This window comes from Acinonyx jubatus, chromosome C2 (genome assembly GCF_027475565.1).
Source record: "Acinonyx jubatus isolate Ajub_Pintada_27869175 chromosome C2, VMU_Ajub_asm_v1.0, whole genome shotgun sequence".
NCBI lineage: Eukaryota > Metazoa > Chordata > Mammalia > Carnivora > Felidae > Acinonyx > Acinonyx jubatus.
This window is the reverse complement of record NC_069384.1, coordinates 111848168-111868016: the sequence shown is the minus strand read 5'-3', so window position 1 is coordinate 111868016 and position 19849 is coordinate 111848168. Positions and strand designations below refer to the sequence as shown.

General features: G+C 39.4%; 1 protein-coding gene across 1 annotated transcript in view; it reads right to left on the bottom strand.

The window, feature by feature from the left end:
- The window catches only part of ERICH6 (glutamate rich 6), a 28895-nt gene that overhangs the window by 3886 nt on the left and 5160 nt on the right, over positions 1–19849 (bottom strand). Inside the window, exons 3-13 of the mRNA XM_027061998.2 lie at positions 19053–19144; positions 15994–16056; positions 15665–15720; positions 15455–15571; positions 12999–13109; positions 11890–12047; positions 10693–10763; positions 9458–9603; positions 6902–6987; positions 4177–4332; positions 866–1094 (exon numbers count right to left, since the gene is read on the bottom strand). Coding sequence (XP_026917799.1) covers positions 866–1094; positions 4177–4332; positions 6902–6987; positions 9458–9603; positions 10693–10763; positions 11890–12047; positions 12999–13109; positions 15455–15571; positions 15665–15720; positions 15994–16056; positions 19053–19144 — 1285 coding nt within the window. The remainder of the gene's footprint in view (positions 1–865; positions 1095–4176; positions 4333–6901; positions 6988–9457; positions 9604–10692; positions 10764–11889; positions 12048–12998; positions 13110–15454; positions 15572–15664; positions 15721–15993; positions 16057–19052; positions 19145–19849) is intronic.

The window sequence follows — 19849 nt, the reverse complement described above, 5'->3', positions numbered from 1 at the left end:
ATTTCAACTTTATTGAGGTATAATTGACTAGCATAGAGAGCTATCATTTACTGAGTACTTTGTCGGTGCCAAGCACCTCCCCAAGTACTTTTCATTCCCTTTGAATCTTCACAGCCATCTATTTGGTGGGAAGCATTATCCACATCTAATTGAGAAGGGCCGTGAAGTTCAAGTTCACCCACTAAGCTAAGTGGCAAGGTTGAGGTATGAAACTACATCCCCGTAACCCAAAGATCAGGATATTAACCGTTGCCAGTCGCTGAGCATGTCCTCTGAGCCGTGCCCTGGGTGGGATAGAGGAATCAGTAAGGCAGAGATTTTGTGCTTCCGGAGCTCACCATCCAGTTCGAAAGGCAGCCACAAGGGCAGGTAAGGCAGCATGGTTCAGTGAGCATAGGGACCAAGGGCAGTACGTGGAGGACCCAGAGAAGGCTGTGATTGGGCAAAGGACTAGGAGGTCTGGGAAGTGTCTCCAAGGAGATGGCACATATGTTGTGGTCTTGCACATGGTGAGAACCCAGGTCTCCTGACTCAGTCCAGGGCTTTCTACTATAGCACAATGGAGAAACAAACACAGTACAAAACCCTAAAACCAAACCCCCAAAGCAACACTACTTGGTCTCAGAGTAAACACAGTAAATGTTAGTTGGATCTAAGTGTGAACTAAAAGGAATTTCTGAAGAACAAACAATAAGGCTGCCTCATTTCCACCTGAAATTTTCACTATGTGTTTTTTTTCATTGAATTCCAAAACTCTTAATAGGCCGTAGATTACACACAAGTATAATCTGAGTAATAACACCGACAAAAGCCATTTACTCTTATTATTCTAAGTGCTTTGAACTGTTTTCAAAAATGTACCTACCTTCACTTTGGTCCCGACACTGATTCTTGCCTGTTGGCCCATTGCCAGAAAGGCGATTGAAATCTTGTCTTGTTCTAAGATGCGAACTCCAATGTAATGATTCAAAGCCAGAAAGACAGGTTTAAATGACACAAAGGGTGAGGTAGGGGCAGAACTGGACCAATTCCAAGCCCTTACTCTGTTGCCAGCTTGATCTGAATATTGACCTCCCAAGATATTGATGTATACCCTGGGCAGAAAGGAAATTAAAAATTATAAACGGTAACGTTATGATCCAACCTTGAAATTAGCCCTGTCCAAGGAACCGCAGGTAACCTTTGGCATGGTGATACCGCCACTGAATTTTATGCTAATTTGAAGTAGTGGGTCCAGACTGGGTCCAAAAGGCAGAACCAGGATGGTAAAAGGGGTCTGGAAAACTATGTGCTGGGAAGAATGAAGGGGAAACAGGAAAGGATTAGTCTGGATGAGCAGACATACAGGACACCAGGCGACCCCTGAAAAAGGGGAGAAGAACAGTGCTTGGATTTTCTCCAGGACGAAATGCAGAGCAGCGGGGGAAGGCCTAGTTGGCCTCAGTACAGGATGGCTGTGTTTTCATAGCACCCAGCAACTGGGAGCCCGGAGTCCTTCCAGGAGGGCTCTCATCAGGGCCGGGTGTGAGCAGGAGTGGCTCAGGGAACATCTCTGAGATGGCTCAGAGCGCAGCTGAAAAGTCTTGTGATGGAGCACAAGGTGGAAGTTAGACTAATGGGGCCTCTCCAGTCTCTTAGCACAGTGGACACTACATTTTATGTCATTACATACATATCAAGCCTGACCAGGTGTGCAATCTGGTGGCACTAATGACTGCCCTTCTACCTCATGCCCTCTCACCTTCTTCCAACTTGGATCACCACCCCTTTCTTGAGCTCTGGGTATTTAGAGAGTTGGCTGAATTTGATAACAAATTATTATTTTTTTAACTAGATGAGTTGGCCATGACGGCCCCTAGAGTAAGATAAACTAACATCTTCTTTCCCCACTATTGATTAGTGGTAGTGATCTAATAACAAAAGTGCAAATGAGAAATTGAGGTAATTATCTTACTGTATCTGGGAGGAGGAAGGCTTGGTTTCATCTCGAAATGGGGATGAAAATAATATTTGGCTAAAATTATTTACATAGATTGTTCATTTGATAAATATTCTGTGAGTGCAGACAAATGCTGGTAGTGGTAAGGATTCAGAATGTGGCTTCAAAGAACACCCTTCTAGGGGCACCTGGGCGGCTCAGTCAGTTAAACGTCCAACTTCCGCTCAGGTCATGATCTCATAGTTCATGAGTTCGAGCCCCACGACAGGCTCTGTGCTGACAGCTCAGGGCCTGGAGCCTGCTTCAGATTCTGTGTCTCCCTCTCTTTCTACCCCACCCCTGCTTGTGCTCTCTCTCTCTCTTTCTCTGGCTCTCAAAAATGAATAAATGTTAAAAAAAAAATTAAAAAACATAAAGCAAAGAACATCAGTCCAGCAGGGGGATGGGCTTGCTGCACAAGAGGCAGCTAGAAGGGGTCCGTGAGAGTATGTGGAAGTTCCATCAGAGCACCAGGAATTGAGCTGCTGGATCAGGGGACTTCATAGACAAGGGAAAGGTCCTAGAAACCAATGAATATTTATTTGGTGACAATACAGTACCTCACCAAACGTAATAAAGCATCGCTTTATTAAACCCGGAAGGATGAGTAGAAATTCTCCAGTAATACAAATAGGGATAATGGACTGAGTGCTGCTTTGGACTTAAAAAACACAGGGGCACCTGGGTGGCTCAGTCGGTTGAGCGTCCGACTTCGGCTCAGGTCATGATCTCACAGCTCGTGAGTTCGAGCCCTGCGTCGGGCTCTGTGCTGACAGCTCAGAGCCTGGAGCCTGTTTCAGATTCTGTGTTTCCCTCTCTTTCTGCCCCTAACCCACTCGCGTTCTGTCTCTGTCAAAAATAAATAAACATTAAAAAAAGAATTAAAAAAAACACACACACACAAATGTCCTAAGTTTCTCAAATACTGGCAGAATGTCCAAATTTTGTCAATTACTGACAGAATTTCTCAGGATGAGATTGCTATTCCTGTAAATAATTTAAAGGGAGGAGACTATCTCTTTCTGAAAACTCAAAGAGTTTGAACAGCATTTGAAGGTCAGCCCGGGTGGCTCAGTCGGTTAAGCATCTGACATCAGCTCAGGTCATATTCTCCCAGTTTGTGGGTTTAAGCCCCATATTGGGCTCTGTGCTGACAGCTCAGAGCCTGGATCCTGCTTGGGATTCTGTGTCTCCCTCTGTGCCCCTCCCCTGCTCGTACGCTATCTCTCCCTCACAAATAAATAAATATTAAAAAAATAAAAATAAATGAAATTAAGACCCAAATTTAATTTTTTCAGGTTAAATGAAATAATGTGAAGTCATAGAGTATATAAGTTAGTAGGTCAAAATTGGATCAGGATCTTAATTTCTTTAGAGTTTGTTTGTATGTTATTGTTGGTTGTGGCTATAGGAATATAGGAACAGTTACAAATATATCTCAAATTATAATAACACACACACACACAAACACAAACTATAACAACACAGTGTAGCAGCTATCCATTGTAAATTATTTCCATAGATGAGTCAGTATAACATTATCAGGGCACAGGCTCTAGGAAGATCACTAGATTCATATCCCAAATCCTTAGGGTGACCATATAGTTTATTGAGAGTTTTTTTCTAATATTGAAATCATATAGTTCATGTTTCTTGCTGTTTATAGAAAGAATATGATGAGCTTTGTTTTACATAGTTGCCTGGGATTTTTCCACTGGGAAGCAAATGGAATGACATAAATAAAAAATTTCTCTGAGTTTAACATTACTGCCAAAGACTAACTTAAATAAATCTTAAAGCCATTCTTATCATTTAAAAGGAAAAAGAAAGCTTCTAGTTATAAGATGAATAAGTTCTAGGGATTTAATGTACAACATAGAGACTATAGCTAGTAATACTGTATGTATACTTGAAAGTCGCTAAGAGAGTGTATCTTAAATGTTCTCAACACAAAAAAGAAATGGTAATTATGTGATGTGATGGAGATGTTAGATAATGCAATGGGATAATCATTTTGAAATATATCAAGTATATCAAATCAACACATTTTATGCCTTTAATTTACACAATGTTGAATGTCAATTGTATCTCAATAGAGTTGGAAAAAATAAAAGAAAAAATAAAATTTCACAACACCCCCACCACCCCCCTCCCCCCCCCCCCAGCTAAATGGCAGCAAGAGAAACTTAGAAGCCTACCAGACATTTCCATTGGGATGATAGCAGGAAATTCTGCCAGAAGAATCTAGCAATGCTAAAATTGCAGGGTCAGTGGTCATGTCTTCTTGGACTATACAAGTGAAGCCATTTATTTTGTTGGGCACTCGGATGATGGCTAGGTTTCCAGATGGGTAGCTGAGATTAGATAAGGTTATTTGAGTTGTTCTAATGGTCCTTGACTATTCTGGGTATAAATTTATGAGAGAGCCCTTTGAAACCATCCTAGAATGGGAGTTACTGTTATTACAAAAAGGATTTTATGCTTTTTATGGGATCAAAGTATATTTACAAGACACAAAAATCCTCAACAAAATACTGGTAAATGGAATCCAGTGACATATAAAAAGGATTATATAGTATTAGATAAAGAGGAATTTATCCCAGGAATGCAAGGTTGGCTTAACATCTAAAAATCCATCAATGAAATATACTATATTGATAGAATAAAAAGAAAAAAAAAATCATCAGTATACACAGAAAGAGCATTTGAGGGGCACCTGGGTGGCTCAGTCAGTTAAGCGTCCGACTTCAGCTCATGTCATGATCTCACAGTTGGTGGGTTCGAACCCTGCGTCGGGCTCTGTGCTGACAGCTCAGAGCCTGGAGCCTGTTTCAGATTCTGTGTCTCCCTCTCTCCCTGCCCCTCCCCTGTTCATGCTCTGTCTCTGTCTCAAGAATAAATAAACATTAAAGAAAAAAATTTTTAAAGAAAAAAAAGAAAAAGCATTTGACAAAAACTTACACCTTTTCATGATAACAACTCAGTGAACTAGGAATGAAAGGGAGACTCCTCAATCTAATAGAATGTCTAACAAAAACCCACAGCTAACATCATACTTAATGGTGAAAGACTGATTTCCCGCTAAGATCAGTGATTAAACAAAAATGTCCATTCTCCCCACTTCTATTCAACATTACACTAAACGTTCTAACCAGGGAAATTTTATGCAAGAAGAAGAAATGAATGGCATCCAGATTGCAAATGAAAGATGTAAAACTTTGTTTGCAGATGACATGCTCTTGTATTTAGAAAATCCAAAGGAATCCACAAAACAATATATTAGAACAAACAAGTTCAGCAGGGTTGTAGGCTATGAGACCAACATATAAAAATAAATTGTATTTCTATATACTAGCAGTGAACATTCTGAAAGTGTAATTAAGAAAATAATTCCATTTACAATAGCGTCAAAAAGAATAAAGTCTACTGAGGATAATTTACCGTTAATACTCAGTCCTATCTAAGCTGATCAGAAGCCCAGAGGTGAAGTAAACACAAGATCGACTCTGAATCATTTTGAAAAGCAGCCATGGCCTTCAAGAATTAAAGCCAGGGAAGTAACTGATAATAATAATAAAAGAAGGGGGGATTTATTTAAAATGTACTGTATTTATTTAAATGTATTTATTTAAAACAAAACTTACACTCTTTCTCACAGGGCCTACAGACTAAAACTTCATTATAATTCCTATGACATGAAAGTTATTTTTCTGGTTGATTATTGGGATTTGACTAGACTTTTAGGAAACTATGACTAAACATGACTTTCTCCTAAAAATTGGGGCCTTTAGTCACCAAAAAGCCCACCTCATTTTATAGTTTTGTTTGTTTTTTACTTTCCTGAAAGTATTAAATGGCCTTTATGTCAGAATAGCAAATGGCTTGGCCATCAGGCAGAAGTTCAAGTGATGAATCACTTAGCGTTTCATAAAACAGATACTGAATTTTTGTACTAAAAAATAATGTGCTGCTCACAGGTGTGTAAATCAGTACATATTTTCTGGGGGGAGAAAGTCTACCAAAGTTTTAAAATACCTGTAATTTCTTTTTTTAATAATTTATTCAGATTTCTTTAGGTTTTTTGTTTGTGTGTGTATGTGTTTAAGTAACCTCTACACCCAATGTGGGGTTTGAACTCGCATCCCTGAGATACAGAGTCAAATGCTCTACTGATTGGGCCAGCCAGGCACCCCAAATATCTGTAATTTCTTACCCAGAATTTCTACCCCTAGGCATCTAGGCATTTAATTCAAGGAAATAAGTGATAAGTACGCAAAGAAGTCTGCACAAAGCTGTACATTTAGCTGTTGTATATAGTAGCAAAAAAAAAAAAAAAAAGTGAAACAACCTTTGTGGTTAGGTTAAATGAATTATAATACATCCCCATTATTAAATACCTTATGGTTAGAAAAATGGCAGTGTATCTCTATATTTATTGCATATTATATACTCATAACATTATTATATATTGTGCAGAAAGGGAAAATTATAAAATATGAATAGCTAGTTGAAGAATTGATTTTTAAAGAATTATATAGGGGCAACTGGGTGGCTCAGTCAATTGAGCGTCCAGCTTTGGCTCAGGTCATAATCTCACAGTTTGTGGGTTCAAGCCCCACATTGGGCTCTGTGCTGACAGCTCAGAGCCTGGAGCCTGCTTCAGATTCTGTGTCTCCCTCTCTTTCTGCCCCTCCCCTGCTTGTGCACACACTCTATCTCTCAAAAATAAATAAATAAAAATGAAATATATATATATATGCTCATAGAAAGAAATAGGAAAGTTATATAAGATGTTAATAGCTTTTCATTGGGTGGTGGTATTTGGGGTATAACTATTTTTTTCTTTATAGTTTTCTATATATTTTTTCTATATCATTTTTGTAAAGAAATAAAACTAATAAAAATAACTTGTTGAAAGGATACAATATTTGTGTTGTTCCATCTGGAAATGAAGTCAGAAACTTGCTCCCATGTTTGTAGTGCTTCTCTAAGAGCTCATTCCTCATGATCTGACCACAAAAAATGAAAGGACCCTTAACCATTAATTGTTCCAGATATAACACATCAATTATGATAGTAACAAGCATCCTTTGCTTGCTAGACAGTGATACAAAGTATTTCTTAATTTAACTTTTTGGGGGACACCTGGGTGGCTCAGCTGGGTAAGCGTCTGACTTCGGCTCAGGTCATGATCTTGTGATTCATGGGTTTGAGCCCTGTGTCAGTCTCTGTGCTGACAGCTCGGAGCCTGGAGCCTGCTTCAGAGTCTGTATCTCCCTCTCTATGCCCCTTCCCCACTCACACTCTGTCTCTCTCCCTCAAAAATAAAATAAACATTAAAAAAATTTTTTGTAATAAATAAATTTTTGGCCCTGCAACAGTGACCGGGAATAATCCTTAGGAATCATTAAAGAGTATTCCTAACCCCTGCAGATAACTTGATAAAAGTTTTCAGGCAGGGATCTGACATTACATATCTGTTTGAATTTTTTTCTTTAATTTTTACCTTATTCACATCTTACTGTAAAAACAAAACAGGAGATTACAAACCAGCTCTAGCCCAATGGAAAGATTCAATATACTGATTGTAGTAGTGGTTACATAACTGCCAAAATTCATAGAGCTGTACATCTGAAAAAGGTGAATCTTACTGTATATAAATTATACTTCAACAGACTGCAGTTGCATTGGATGTATAAATCAATTTGGGAAGGGTGTCATCTTTAAAATATTTAATCTTTCAATCCATAAGTATTAGGTCAAATTTATTACATGGATTGTTCAAATATTCTATTGTATTACTCCTTTTTTTTATCTAATAACCCTTGCAATTTTTGAGACAGATAGGCTAAAATATCCCATTATAATTATGGATTTAAAAGTTTTTCCTCTTGTGAAATTTTGCTTTACATATTTTGAGCCTATCTTAAACTGGGAAAAATATTTTGTAATGTATCTTCCTGGTGGATTAAAACTTTTATCATTATGAAGTCATCTTTATCTCTAGTAATACTCTTTAATATTTTCATGATATATCATTTTTATTTATAATCTTCTTGTATCCTTATATTTTAGATGTGTCTCTTATAAACCATCTAGTTGGAATTTTTTCCCTAAAAAAAGAACTAATCTGACATTCTTTGTCTATTAACTGGAATATTTAGTCTATTTACATATAATTACTAACATTCCTTGATATTTTCTGTATGTTCCCTGTTATGTTTTTTTCCTTTATGCAATTTTGTCTTTTGGAGGGGGGTAATTAAAATATATAATCCTATTTTCTGTTCTGTCTCTACGCATTTGGAACTTATACTCTCTGCTTCTGTTATTTTTTCTGGCTACTCTAGAAATTTCAGCAAGCAAACTTAATTTATCAAAGTCTGAAGTTAAGATTTAATATTTGCCCTTCTCCCAAACCAAGGGCTTTTATAGTACCATAATTACATTTAACCTATTTCCCATCATGTACTATTTTTATTCTTTTCTGTTTTTTGAAGTGCCACAAGCTATTATTATTGTTGTTTTATTAGCCAACTTTTAGTTTTATCCATAAAAACTATGTACCACTTTCTTTTCATCCTTCTTGAATCTCAGACCATCCAGTGACACAAAGTACATTCTTTAGAATTTCCTTTAATGAAGGGCTACTAGTGACAAATTATCTTTGACTTTACCAGACAGTGTTTTGGGGGGCCATATTTTCTTGAAAAATATGTTAGCTGGTTATGAACTTCTGGATTGACCACTATTTTCTTTAAGACATTCCACTGTCTTCTGACTTCCAGTGTTGCTGTTGGGAGGTTATCTGACAGTTTCTCTATTTTTTTTTTTTTAATGTTTTATTATTTTTGAGACAGAGAGGGAGACAGAGTGTGAGCGGTGGGGCAGAGAGAGAGGGAGACACAGACTCTGAAGCAGGCTCCAGGCTCGGAGCTGTCAGCATAAAGCCTGACACAGGGCTCGAACCCATGAACCATGAGATCATGACTTGAGCCAAAGTGGGATGCTTAACCAACTGAGCCACGCAGGCAGCCCTCTAACTCTTTTCCTTTAAATATAAACAGAATTTCTTTTTCTGTGCTGCTTTTAAGGTTTTTTTTTCCTTTGGTGTTCTCCAGTTTGTTCATGTTGAAATATTAACAATGATTTTGGGAAAGTTCTTGAGGTTTTGGTGATATTTCTCCCCTTCTTTTTTAGTTTTTAAGCATTCCAAACATTTTTTAATGTACAACAATCACATTTTAAAATAAAAAGGCTTTAGCCAAATAGACTACCATAAAACATGTAAAAACATTGTTTTCAAGTCTAGTAGAAGTTAAAAAGCCACATCTGTACCATTTCTTCTTGACCAAGAGTTAAATGTGTCATGTAGCCAACCTGTTACATTCATTATGACAGCTTTTACAACTTCAGGTAAAACTGATTTTAAAGAATGGCAAGTAAAAAAAAAAAAAAAAAAAGAGGCAAGATAATTACCTTTCCACATGCTATTCTAGCATCACAACAAACAATGGATATGTTTCTGTTTTCTAGTTGGAAATCAAGTAGTCTGTCATCAAATAGCTCTTTTTCTGGAATATCCACGGAAAGTTGGTAAGAAATTGTTTTTAAGTGCTTTGGCTCTAATGGGAAAAGAATCACATATTTGTTTTAAAGTTTCCAAAACCTCTCTTCTAAAATGAAATTGCAAACCTTATTACAAATGTATTGATTCATCAGACTTCTTTTAATGGCAGAAAAATGAGGCTTTTCATTAAAGTGAGTGTGTTCTTTTGTTAAAAAATAAAGACATTCCCTTGTTAAGCAAAGAATAATGATTTTCATTCAGTGGAACTTTCTGGCCTTGTGTTTAGTAGGAAATACTTGAATATTAAGGAACTTTATACCAGGGATTTAGTTTAAACCAAAACAAATGTCTGTCTTTCCTAAGTATCTTTTTTTTTTAATTTTTTTTTTTTTGTTTTTAAGTTTATTTATTTTGAGAGAGTGCATGGAAGGGGCAGAGAGAGAGAGAAAGAGAGAGAGAGAGAATCCCAAGCAGGCTCTGCACTGTCAGTTGGAGCCCGATGCAGGGCTCAAACTCACGAACCATGAGATCATGGCCTGAGCTGGAATCAAGAGTCAGCCACTTAACCTACTGAGCCACCCAGGCGCCCCTCTAAGTACTTTTCAATAGCTCTGAGTGGTAGAGGAGGAGCCTGTGCTCAGAAAGATTAAATACTTTGCCCCAAATCGGACAGCCTATAAGGAGAAAAGCCAGTACATAAATCAAGAACTTGATTCTAAAAATCAGTGCTCTTTCCATTTCACCCACACTATAGCCATACTGGTCCACGTATGAAGAAACAATTGTGATTTATTTTTGACGGATTTTTCCATATCCCAGCTTGAAAACAGAAGGGAATGTGTGCTTAATAAACCAAGAGACAATGAATTCAGTAAGCTATCTGTAAAGTGTTCTATAGATGTTGCTAATTTGTTTTAGTCAATAACAATAGTAAGCTGAAGACTAAAAACTTCGAAAGCCAGAAAGCTGACACACCAGCCTTTCTGAGCCATTTTAACTGCTACATTGACTGAAATGAACATTTTAAATATATTTTTATGAACATTTTAAATATATTTTTTAAAATACCAATTGTAGCTTTTGGTCAAACATCTGAGCTTTCTGATGTACAACTGACCCATAACACCAGCATTGAGGAACTCACCGTCTTCAGATAAATTAGTCTGTTCATTTGTCATTAGTGCAAATTGTCTGGCCATTTGTCGCTCCTGTTTTCTACAAAATTAAAAAATATGCTGTATAAATCCAAAATGTGTTTGAAGCTTAAAACAGAATTTTAGTACAAATTTTAACTGCTTAAATACCATCCATTATTATTTTTTTATCTATTATTACTTGTGAATCCAGGCATTTAATCCATACATATAAGTTTCTACTCTCTTCAGGCAACAAATTCAATAAATTTCTCCAATATAGGAATTCCAAATTGCCCTGAGAATTTGCAATTGGTAAATTTCTTTTTTTTTTTTTTAATATTTTTTTAATGTTTGAGACAGAGAGAGACAGAACATGAACAGGGAAGGGTCAGAGAGAGAGGGAGACACAGAATCCGAAACAGGCTCCAGGCTCTGAGCTGTCAGCACAGAGCCCAACGCGGGGCTCAAACCCACAAACCAGGAGATCGAAGTCAGATGCTTAACTGACTGAGCCACCCAGGCGCCCCACAATTGGTAAATTTCTACTTTATTTTATTTTTATTTTTAAAAAATGTTTATTTATTTTCAGAGAGAGAGAAAGCACGAGCAGGGAAGGGGCAGAGAGAGGGAGGGAGGAAGAGAATCCTAAGCAGGCTCCATGCTCAGCACAGAGCCTGATGCAGGGCTTGATCCCACAACTGTGAGATCACGAACCCAGCCCAAATCAAGAGTCAGACACTTCGCTGACTGAGCCAACCAGGCACCCTGGTAAATTTCTACTTTGAATTGGTGAGTTTCCAGAGTTTCTGGGAGCTTCTGAATCTCAATAACATCTACCAGGAATTTTATTTTATTTTTATTTAACAAATTAAATTTTTTTCTTAATTTTAGAGAGAAAGCTCAAGTTGGGGAAAGGGGCAGAAGGAAAGAGACAGAATCTCAAACAGGCTCCAGGCTCAGCTTGGAGCCCAGTGTGGGGCTTGATCCCATGACTCTAGGATCCTGGCTTCAGCTGAAATCAAGAGTCGATTGCTCAACCGAGTCACCCAGGCGCCCCCCACCAGGAATTTTTATAGGTTTGCTTTGGCCAATTTTTATTTCATTACTGAGAACACATCTTCAAAATTAAATATTTTGAAAAAACAAGGTTCATTTACAAAAAGCTTAAGCGGGCCTGAGTCTCAATATCAAAGGCTCAATGTTACCTCCGCAGGGCTTTTTCCTTTGCTTTGAGTCTATCAAGTTCACTGCCATGGGCTGCATGAGGGTCAATACAGATTAATTCAGCTTTAGAGCTTTGAATTTTTTGTTTTTCCTCATAGATGTAGTCAATCAGATTTTGAAAATAACTACAACAGGAGACCTGGAAAACAAAGAGGTCATGTTCATCTCATTAGTCCTAGAGGAAGATAATTACAGGGGGCAAAAATGGCTAATGAAATTTGGATAACAATCTATGGTAGCTTTTTCCTAGTAACAGCTTGATTGAGATAGAGTTTACATACCGTACAATTCATCCATTTCAAATGTACTAGTCAATGGCTTTTAGTGTATTCACAGAGTTGTGCAAAACCATCACTGCAGCCAACTTTTAGAACACGAACTCTTATCCGTTAACCCTCCCCATCTCTCCCCTCAGCCTCTGGAAACCACTAAGCTAAATTCTGTCTGCATACATTTGCCTGTTCTGTTCAGCTCATATATGTGGAATCATACAACTGTGGTACTTTGTGATTGGCTTCTTTTGCTTAGCATAATGTTTTCAGGGTTCTTCTATGTTGTAGCATGTATCAGCCCTTCATTTCTTTTTATGGTTAAATAATATTCCATTGTATGGATACATCACATTTATTTACCCATTCATCAGTTGATGGATGTTTGGGTTGTTTTCACTTTTGGCTGTTAGGACTCATGCTGCTATGAACATTGTGTGTTAAGTTTTTGTGTAGGTATATGTTGTCAGTTCTTTTGAGTATATATCTAGAAGTGTAACTGCTGGGCTATAGGTAACTATGTCTCTAACTTTTGGGGGAATTGCCAGACAGTTTCTCAAAGTGGCTACACCGTATTACATTCCCCCTTTCCAGTATATGAGAGTACCAGTTTCTCTGCATCCTTGCTAACACTTGTTATTATCTGTCTTTTTAATTATAGCCATCCTAGTGGGTATGGAATGGCATCCCATTGTGATTATGATTTGCATTTCCCCAACAGCTAACATGTAACTCTTTTAAGACTTGCCGTGCGGGGGAGGAAACACTTCGTGTGTTTAAAAACAACACCATTTCCCCAGTGAACCTGCATTAGAACTCACATCTATTGGTTTAGAGCTATCATCGTCATAGTAAACATCCATATTGGAAAGAAATGATTTTAGATCGCCTCCACAAAATTCACACGTGGGCGATATCTCCTCCTCTTCTTCCTTCAGAGAGAGGAAAACAAGAATAAATGAGTGCCCACAAGAGGGCCCAGAGCCCCTGGGAGCAGTAGATGCTGCTGGGACTCTGGGCAGGGCCAGCAAAAGTCCAGAAGGAGAGCAGGGCTGGTGGGCTGTGTGCCAACCTGCCTGAGAACTCCTGCCGGAATCCCTGGGGGCCCCCTGAACTAGCTGGTGGGGAACTTTCAGGGGGCTAAGATCCTCTACCAGAAGGCACCAAGCTAGCAAGATCTGTGTATTCCAGTAATGAGACATTATTTCTACTCAAGGGCTGGTGAGGACTGAAGAGGCTGAGGCGGTGTATTGAGGGCCTCTGTCTGGCACTGTTCACCAGAGCACAGCTGAGCCCATCAGGAGCTTGTGGATCCTTAGGATGTCTCCTCATCGCAAGAAGAAAGTTGCAGAAATGACTTTACTAGTGACAGCCGAGTTCCTCATGGGGGAGGGGCGCTATGGCATGTAACTAGAGGCACGAGACAGAGGATAACGCGTTAGCCCCAGCTTGGGGCTCTCGATTCTCCTGACTGTGCTGTGAAGGTAATTCAGAAGGGGTGGGGGAGACCCGGAGAAGCAACAGGACACAGGGGAGTTAGGGGCTCAAGGGTTGGTGCACTATGGCCATGTTTATGATCTGAGGTCACGACTGTGACTGCAGGGGTTCTTGGGCAAGCAAGCAGCCTTAGCACAGGCCTCCAGGAAAAACCCACATCATGTATGAGTCGCAGGTCATGAACACTACCAAGCCAGCTGTAATTTGCCATTCTCTGGGACTAGCAAAATGGCCACTGTGGGGCCAAAGGGTGGTGAGGGGGCCTGTGCAGCCAGGCATTCACCACCAGAGTGATGGCCCGTATCTTGAGGTTACCGAAACTACCCAATGGCAAGTCCTGCACATCGCTGACAGCAGAACCCTTGGAGAGTAAAGCCCCACCATAGAGAGATGGCGGTGACACATGTAGTTTGTCACCTAAGTGACGGAGCAGGCAGAAAAAGAGTGTGGCGATTCCAGGCCATCCACAACCCTTCCATATGAGGGTCTTGCTAATGAGCTCCTCAGCCCATGGTCCCTTCACCCCTTCACCTGTGGGGGAAGCAAGGTGGAGATTCTTCCAAAGACCATGAGGGGGGCTGGAATCTGCTCCTGGAGAGTGTGTAGCTGGAGAGGAGAGCTGGCGAGCCAGCTACTGCCGCCCCTGAACTACACTAGTGTCAAAGCCCCATCTAGGTGGACCTGAAGGATCTGCCCAAGATCCAGGAGAAGCCAGCCCTGCCTTGGTGCCAGGCACAACTCCCTGGAAGAAAGGCTACAAGGCTTTCCTCATGTTTAGGACCAGCTCCGGGTGTCAGCAGAAGAAAGCTCGAGACACTTCCTTGACTACAAACTTCTGTGGTTCAGAAAGAGAAAGGAGCTAGGTTTGAATAAAAGAATTTCAGCCTGAAGAGTCTATAGGGTGGCCATAAAGTTTAGAAACATGGACAGATATAAAGAGCAAATATTGACTGATACTACATGACATTTAGTGTGCAACTCCTTGTGAGACTTGCATAGTTTAATGTGCTGCACAAAGCGGCAATGAGCAGCACGTTATTGTGTCCACACAGCGTTCCCATCGACCCTGCGTACACATCTGTGGGCCGCAGCCTCACACAATTGATGGCTCTTATTTCCAGTGGATAAGCCTGCACCTTTAGCAGACCCCAGAAAAAATAAGGGGGTGCCAATCTGGGGAGCATGCTGTTCTCTCCACATGGCCAGGTCACCCGAGTTTGCAAATAATCATACCACCATTCGGTCCCCCACTGCTCTGGTGTGTTGAATTTTGTCCCCTGAAAAGATAGGTTGAAGTTGTAACTAATTTACATAATCTACATAATTTACATAATCTAATTTAAGTGGTGTGCCTGGAGAAGAGGGACATTTGGAAACAGATGCAGAGAATGCCAGGACAACTGAGGCAGAGATCAGAATGGAGAAGCCACAAGCCAAGGAAAGCCAAGGGTTGATGGCCACACCGGAACTAGGAAGAGGCAAGGAGGGATGCTCCCCTACAGGCTGGACTCGCTGACATACTGATTTTGAACTTCTAGCAGTCAGAACGACGAGACAACAAGTTGCTACGGTTCTAAGCCACCCAGTTTGCGGTATTTGGATACAGCAGCCCCAGGAAACAAACACAGCCACCCTAAGTGCTATTCCAAATAAATGAGCTCTTCGTGTATTTTTTAAAAAGCATGTTCACTGTCTTGTGTGCAAATCATCATGTGGCTTATGACATCATTTGTTAATAAAAAACATTTTCAAATTTAAAAATAATATGAATTAAAATCACCTTGAAGTTAATGCCTATATTGGAACTCTCTTGTTTGAATTTCAGAATGGATGGTGGCCCAATGCTGGGCAGTGTTTTCAGAGCTGGCTCAAACAGTGTTATGAAATCTTCTTTAAACTACATTTTTAAAAAGAGAGAGAGAATCGACGTTTGAATAAGTGGTATTTACAACGAACCCTGTGTACTATTGGACTGATAAACATTTCTTACCTCCAACTCACATAAAACATTCAGTTTTCGCTCTTCTGGATTAATTACCCATTTTTCTGCAGAGAAAAGCATCGATTTAGAAAGCAAGTTTAAAACCTTAGTACAGTGTGTTCCATTTTCTCCTAACCCACTGCCCCGTGTCAAACACACACACACACACACACACACACACACACACACACACACACACACACTTTAAATGCCCTGAAACCTTTTCACCACCTTCTTGAGCATATTCTTAGGGGAGGGCTTTTCTAGAGGGGGTGTGCACTGTCTGAGTTAAGGCTGGTTTGCCTTTGCCGGCAGAGGGAAGGACTCTATCTATTTACCTCTTAACTTAGAAGCCAGATTTTCATGTTCAGGTTCCTTAATTATAGAGGGTGCTTTCTTCCCTGTAAAACGAGCATACACTTGTCATCATCAATCCTGACAAAGTAGAAAAGAAGTTTAATACAAAAGACAATATGCCTTTTGGAAAAGTAAGTACCCTTATTTGTGTTTGTTTGACCTTTTACTTTTTTGCCCTTTCCAAATAACATTTTATCAACAATAAGGAACAGAGGGAAGGCACCACTGATCTATCACATTGAAAAAGGTTTCCCTGTTCCTTTCTAGTCCTAACATACTACAGAGATGCATACTTCACTTGACTATAAACATTGGTGCAGACTCTTATGTTTTCTGCTTTTTGTTTTTTTCCAGCTTATTTATTTTGAGAGAGAGTGTGTGTGTGCAAGTACAAGTTGGGGAGGGGCAGAGGGCAAGAGAGAAAGAATCCCAAGCAGCCTCCACACTGGCAGCACAGAGCCTGATGCGGGGCTGGATATCACGAACTGTGAGATCATGACCTGAGCCGAAATCGAGAGTCGGATGCTTAACCGACTGAGCCACCGAGGTGTTCCATTTTCTGGTTTTTAAAAGTACTATGTTGTCTACCTTCTACCTGTTACTTTGTAAAAGATTTTTCAGGTAGAAGGGTGCTAGAGGTTCTAATTCAAGACCGTTAACTCAACCAGGAGGATTATTCCCTCCACAGATTCCAGGGCAGTATTAGAAATGGGGAAGGCGGACATCAGCAACTTGGAATAACCGTCTAGGAGATTTAAGCTGATAGAATTGGAATGATGAAAACCAGTGAGATCAACCTACAGTGGGGCAGAGGTAAAGGAGGGAGGAGCTGGCCCATTTCCTCCCAGAGCCATGGGCGGCAAGGACTGCTACTGGAGAAAGAGGTGGGCTTCAGAAAGTGATGTGCTTTCCTATGTGGAGTACCTGAAAAAATTTTGAATATGTTTTAGGCATGTTGTCCAACAGAAATGCCAGTATAGGTATGAAAAAATTAACGCACACATGTTTATTAAGGCATTATTTGTTATAGGGACGAGCTCAAAACATCAAACCACACCAACTCTGAAATACCTAGCAATCCGTTTTATTACATAAGCCATAATAACTGTATATAAGGGAATATTATGCAGTTGTTTCATTGAATTAGATCAATCTTTCCTGACATGGAAAGATATCCATGATACACTGCTAAGTAAAAGAATTAGAGAGGAGATAAAGTTGCCGTTACAGGAAATATAATTGTTTCCTAGACTTTCAACTTAGAAACTATTAGAATAAGAAATTTCAGCAAGGGGGTCCGATACAAGATTAATATATAGAAATCAATAATTTCCTTCTTGTTGACAATAATCAATTAGTAAATATAACAGGAAAAAAGTTTCCAATTGTCACATCAATACAAGACTATAGTAAGAGCTGCACGAGTCCTATATGGGGGGGGGGGGACTATAAAAGAAGGTCTGAAAGAAATGGAGAGGTACACTAGGTTCCTGCTGTTAAAGTAATCAAGTGGCCATCAGATGAGGTGGCCCTAATGCCTTCGTGTGTAGCCTAGGAAAGCAAACTGAAACCTGAGCCAGAGTCAATTTCTGTAAATGCCTCAAGGTTAGGAACAGCCAACCACAAACAGCCAACCAGGCTTTCCCAAGTAATACAACCCCTTAAGCCATAGCCAATCAAAAAATTTCCTCGTTTTGCTCTGGTGTCTTCTCTGTAAAAATCTCCTTACTGTTGTCTGGGAAGCCCTCCCACCTATTTCCAGTTTGGCATTGCTCCATTCCATTCATGTTTGCTCAAATTTAGAAATCTGAAAATACCTCAGTTTGTCTTTTAACACTGTGAAGCAAGGGCGACAAATCAACTTGTCAAATTCCATTGAAACATCCCATCAGAATTACACTGTGTAGATTAGTTTGGGAATTATTAGCATCTTCCTAATATTTGGTCCCTTTTTATGTTCGATTTTGTCACTCTTCTGTACAAATCCTCAGGGATCTTTCTACTTCATTCCCATTGAAAAAGATTTGGTCTTCAATTAGTCCTTTGAACTTATCCCCCCTCAGTTCTCCTCCTGATGACTTTACCGCAACCACACCAACTGCCTCCTTGTTCTAGGGGGAGGCACCTGCTAGTCCGTGTGCCTGGAATAATCTTTCCCTAAGATCATCCTGGCTCACTGTCTCATGTCCTTGAGGTCTTTGCTCAAATATTTTAGCTTCTCAGTAAAGATTTCCCTGAGCACCCTGTGTAAACTTACCCCTCCCACCCAACATTTTCCATCCTTTCCTCTGCTTTTCCTCCTTAGCACTTAATGTATTATATGTAATATATATAATGTATATATAATACATATATTATCACCTAATTGTATATTATATATATATTTCCTTATTTTCCTTATTTTTTATGATCTCTGTCACCATCACCTCCACCCTCCACACTTTCATGCCAGATCACGAGGACCGGCGTTTTCGTTTTTTTGTTTTTGTTTTTGTTTTCATTGCCATTTCCCTAGAACAGGGTTTGGACTATGATGGGTGCTTGGCATATGATAGGTGCTCAATAAACATCTGATGAATAAGTGACATAAAACAAATACAAAACTTACCAGGAAAGTCTATTCATAAATCCTTATACTGGGATAAATTAAAATTTTAATTTTTGTATTATCTATCTCTTGATGGTTGACATTTAGACTACAGCGTGCATGTTACTGCTTTGATAAAAAATGAAGATATGCATCAAAATAGAATGGCAGACTTTTTTTTTATGAGAACATAAACATTAGCGTTTATTACAGATGAAATGCCAAAGGGTTTCGATATTTAATCTCATTTTGCTTTTCATATAAATTCTGTGACAGAAGTATTACTATTATTACTGATAGGGGAAGAACCTGGGACTCCATGAGGCCCTCATCTCCGTGTCAGTTTGTGTTGGGCTGGGATTCAAACCTGGCTCTCCCCCAGTGCCTGCAGCCATGCTCTTTCCGATGTGCAATCCCATCTCTGAGCAAAAGCTAAGAAATCAAACTACTCACTTGGCTGCCTTTTGCCGGAAAATTTTTGAAGCCAGCTTTCTTCTGTTTGTACTGACGTTGGAATTCCTGGATACAAACCGTGATACATAGTCCTGAAGTTGAGACAAAATCTTGTGAGTGTGCCTACATAATTGTTAGCCATTCTTCCAAATATAGCACATTTAACCATCAAGTAACACATGTAGGTTGAAGATCCGGCTTTCCATTTTCTTTGAAATATTTTCCTCCATTCTTGCCTCTCAGTAAAGTCAGGCACAGTGTGTTTGCATTATAGGGAAAGTACTCCTTTCTAAGTCCCGGAGTCTCCCGATACCATATTTTTCCCTCCAGGGAGTAAATTACGACCACTATGTCCGTGCATGTGTGTTGATGGTGGTGGTGATGGTGTGTGTGTTTAAACATTTACTTGAATTTAAATGAGACATATTATTCATTTTATTTTTATGTATTTTTAAGTTTTATTTATGTAAGTAATCCCTACACCCAAAATGGGGCTCGAGCTCACAACCTCGAGTTCAAGAGCCCTATGTGCCTCCGACTAAACCAGCCAGGCGACCCAATTAAGTAGCCTAAAAATAACCCAAACTTTTTTTTTTTAAGAGTTGAAGTGAAATGCGCTGTAATCAGACAATTTGTATTATGTATTCTTTCTGCAAGTAGTTCAGTTACTTGAGTTGTCATTGGCATGATAGGAAGGCAGAAATGTATTGATTTTTACTAGTTACAATGACTGTTACTGGTAACAAGTAATAATAACTAGTGCTTCAAGTTCCTTTGCCTCTTTGAATTTCAATTAT